At 51.7% G+C, this 3770-nt stretch overlaps 1 protein-coding gene across 1 annotated transcript; it reads right to left on the reverse strand.

Annotated features, from left to right (window-relative positions):
• Positions 1-839: 839 nt before the first annotated feature.
• On the reverse strand, positions 840-2310 carry LOC119808026 (probable N-acetyltransferase CML1). Its single transcript, XM_038320329.2, has 2 exons — positions 2159-2310; positions 840-1698 (listed from the first exon to the last, which is right to left on the reverse strand). The coding sequence occupies exon 2, from the start codon at positions 1654-1656 to the stop codon at positions 961-963; it is 696 nt and encodes a 231-aa protein (XP_038176257.1). The 5' UTR covers positions 1657-1698; positions 2159-2310; the 3' UTR covers positions 840-960.
• Between the last annotated feature and the right edge of the window lie 1460 nt (positions 2311-3770).

Genomic DNA, 3770 nt, shown 5'->3' on the forward strand with positions numbered 1-3770 from the left:
GACTATGCTGGGGGGCAGAGGATGATGCAGAGCAAGCGCAACTTGCCCAGGATTATCCCAAAGGAAAGAAGTCTTGATTCTCTTCCAGTTACTATGGAGAGATGCTGCATGGTCTCAGCATCCTGCCTCATGGGCGGTCACAAGGGACCACATTGATGTGCAGCTGGAACTTTAGCTCAGGGGTGTGCAGACCCCTTTTTGTGGGTACTGGTGGTCTTTGGGTGATACGGAAGATCTCCCAGAAGCCAAAGGAGGCTGTCTTGGGGGAGGCTAAACAGAATTCCTACTGTGGTCACCATGAGGTGTCAGTTACATCCTGGTTCCCCATAGAATCAGTCCTCAGCTGTCCTAGTCAACTTCCTACCCTGCCATGACAAAATATCTGTTGGGTCTTCCTTCAGTTCCATGCCCAGCTTCTGGTCTGGGACCCTACAAATCTTGTAAGCACAGACTACATTTGTCCCCGAGTCTGGCATGTCCTCAGCTAACGCCTGCACTGCTTGGAAATCCTTTGTTTCTGCCTCGCCTTAGCATGCCTGCTCTGCAAAGCCCCTGGCCTTGCCCAGCTGACCTGCTGGGACAGGACAGCACACAGATATCTGGCACTTTCAGCCAACTTAGATGCTCCCACATGTGTGCTGAGGCTAGGTGAGCTGCCCCCTCCAGCCCTACAGAAAGTTCTGGTCCACAAATTTAAAAGTAAAATACAAGCATTAGGATTTTACATTGTCCATAATGCATCATTAATATGGGGCCAGGTATGTGAAACACAGGCACCGCAGAAACCAAGAATGTAGCGGAACCTCAAAACCCCAACTCAGCAGTCACATGCGTTAGAATCGTGTGCACCAGCAGGGAGCTTTTATTGTTCATTACGCTGGCATGACAGGGTTCACTGGTTCCTGGAACATGAAGCAGGACCTGTTTGCTGCAAAGGAGCTTAGGTCCCAGTCCCACTTACTAGGCAGGAGGCAGGGGATGCTTTAATTGAATTGTAGGATTGTCTACTAACCTCCAGTATATACTCAAGAAGTACCGATCTGTTCTCCTGAAGCCCATACTCAGGTAGAGGGCCATAGCGCCTCGCTGCAGGACGGTAGTCCCAAGGACAACATCACTGTAACCCTGGTCCCGTGCAAACTGGAGGACAGTTCTGACCAGTGCTTTTGCTATCCCCTGTCCTCGATGCTGTGAGGACACAGACAGGTGAAAGAGCTCCAGCTGCTTCCTCCCTAATGGGGGATCCTTGACTGGCAGACAACCCACGATGCCCACCACCTCTCCCCCAGACTCAGCAACCCAGAAAGAGCCACGGGCATTCATGTAGGACTTGGTGATGTCAGCCATGTCTGTGTGCAAACACTTGGCCACATACTCCTTCCATGGCTGTCTGACAAAGAGCTTCAGCAGAAGGAGCACAAAGAAGATGCTTATAGCAGCTAGCAGCCAGGAGCCAGACACCAGGACCATGACAAGCGGCACCCCAAGTAAGAGGAGGAGGGTCCGGGGCAGCGTCAGTAGGTGGCGGAAGGTGGCAGGGATGTGCTCCTCCATTCCTCTTATGAACAGATCCAGGACACTTTTCTGGTCGCTGTCCTGGTACTGGCGGATGTGATAAGGAGCCATGGGAGATTTCTGGGTCTCAAATCTCGGCATCCAGGAGAGACTGGTATACCTGCCTGGCACTTTCCCTGAGGCCTGAAGTGGAGAGAAACCATGTAAGTCCCCTGACCTTCTGCCTCCCAATCTCCCAAGACCCATTTAGCCTCTCTTCAAAGCTGTATCTTTCTGCTGTCCCCAGACAGGAAGCAGACACAAACACTGGGAGAATGTCTGTCCAGCAACACCTGATTATACCCTTCTTCACCCTACTAGAAGCTTTCTGCAGCTCTCGATACATAAACAAGCCCAGTGCTGCAGATGGACCCCATGCACACATTAGGTCACTGTCTGTGGACTGTGCATTACAGGCATTGTGTTTCCAGGTGTTTTCCTGCAGATCTCCTTCCCAAGGATTATAAAACTTTAGATTACAGAGCTTGGCAGAAAGAAACAAACAAAACCACTCATTACTCCAAACCCTTATCCTTGAGCCCTCAGGCAGGTTCTAGGACTCCAGTCCCAGGCTGAGACCCTCCCACAGCACTGCCAGTCTTACCTGCTACTGCACAACCAAGAGTGTCTGGAAGGGCATCAGCCTCTGGTCGCATGAAGTACAGAGAGCCTGGGTCTGCCTAACAACTGGTGAGCAGACCTGAGTTGCACCTCACTGGTTGGCTCCTGGATATTTGTTAATCATAAAGCCCAGAGTCACAGAGTTCTCCAGTGACAGCAGGGAGTCCACCCCCATTCACCTTGTGAACTCTGGGTTAATAATTTGTAGAGCACAGTAGAATGTGGATGTTCAGCAGTTTCCACCCCCATGGAAGGCCTGTCACCTGCACTGTTCCCTCCAGACTACAGCCACCTCTGCCTTCTTTCAAGGCCAGCCTGGTCCTGCACATAACTGCTCAGAGCAGCCTGGTGTTGGGACGCACACACTGGGCTCCCATGTCCTGCCACAGAAACAGGTCCTTATGGCTGGACTTTTCTCTGTCCATGCTGTGCCTGTTCCTAATTAAATAAACCCTAGGGGACCCCACATTGCCCTTCTCCCCTGCTCCTCACCACCAGCCTCAGTCAGTGCTAGTGTCCTTTTCAGCACCAGCTATGGTGCCATCCAGATGGCGGGCACTAGACAGGGCACAGCTGCCTGAGTTCTGGGCCTGCTCAGAGCTTGCACATCATGCTTCCCACATGGGTGAGCCGAGCTGTTGCTTCCCTACAACAAGTGAGAGTGACATCTGTCTCTACAAAGTGTCCCTGTGGAAGGTGTTCTCTGCCTCTGCCTCCAACCCTGACCTGAAGGCCAGGGGGAGCTGTACTGGTCCCATTTCCTCCAGACCCACTGTGACAAGCAAGCTCTCTGCCTGGTGGAGAGGAGGCTCTCTATGGCTGAGTCTTACTCTGAGAAAGTTTCAGAACTAAGTAATTAGGGGACAAGGAACAAGATGCTAGTCATTGTGCCTATCTCGCCAATAGGTAGGGGAGAATGGGACACTCTGAATTGTGACAAGGTCCAGTGGAGAAGATGCTGAGATGTCAGCACAGTGAGCCTTCTCAGAAGGATGAGCAGAGCAGAACCAACACCTCAGAAAAGGTTCATCTCCTGAGCAGGGAGGGGAGAGAGGCAGGGAAGCTCCTGAGACAGCCCTTGGGAAGAGGGCCCTTAAAGGCACACATGGCTAATACCAGCAGGGACCTGGCTATACAGGACCCAGAACACAGTCACGTAGTGCACATATCCCATTCCAGATGCACGTGAGGCCATGAGGATGCATTTTATCTGGGAAAACAAGGGTCCCAGGTGTGCAGGTGGCATGCTGCAGAAGCCCCTGGCAAACAAGATGTCTTGAAAATTCAGTCATTCTGGGCTCCCAAGACAAAATTGTCCAATAACTGAGTTAGGCACAACGAGAAGCACTTCGTTCCCTAATTGCTTAAAGGTCTTGTTTGTCCAAAACACTGTGGGCTTAGTTGGGTTATTGTTTGCAAGGGGAGCCTCGTTCAGTATAGACTGAGGAGACACAGCACTAGCTGTGTGAGGAAGATTCGTGTGGCCTGTCCATTAGGCCAAACAGTGACATCTGCACCACTTGAGGACATTTAGTGCAGAACTGACCAGGGTCAGCACCAGTCAGCTAGGGATAAGTATGGCAGCTTCACAGCCT

This window comes from Arvicola amphibius, chromosome 2 (assembly GCF_903992535.2).
Source record: "Arvicola amphibius chromosome 2, mArvAmp1.2, whole genome shotgun sequence".
Classification (NCBI taxonomy): domain Eukaryota; kingdom Metazoa; phylum Chordata; class Mammalia; order Rodentia; family Cricetidae; genus Arvicola; species Arvicola amphibius.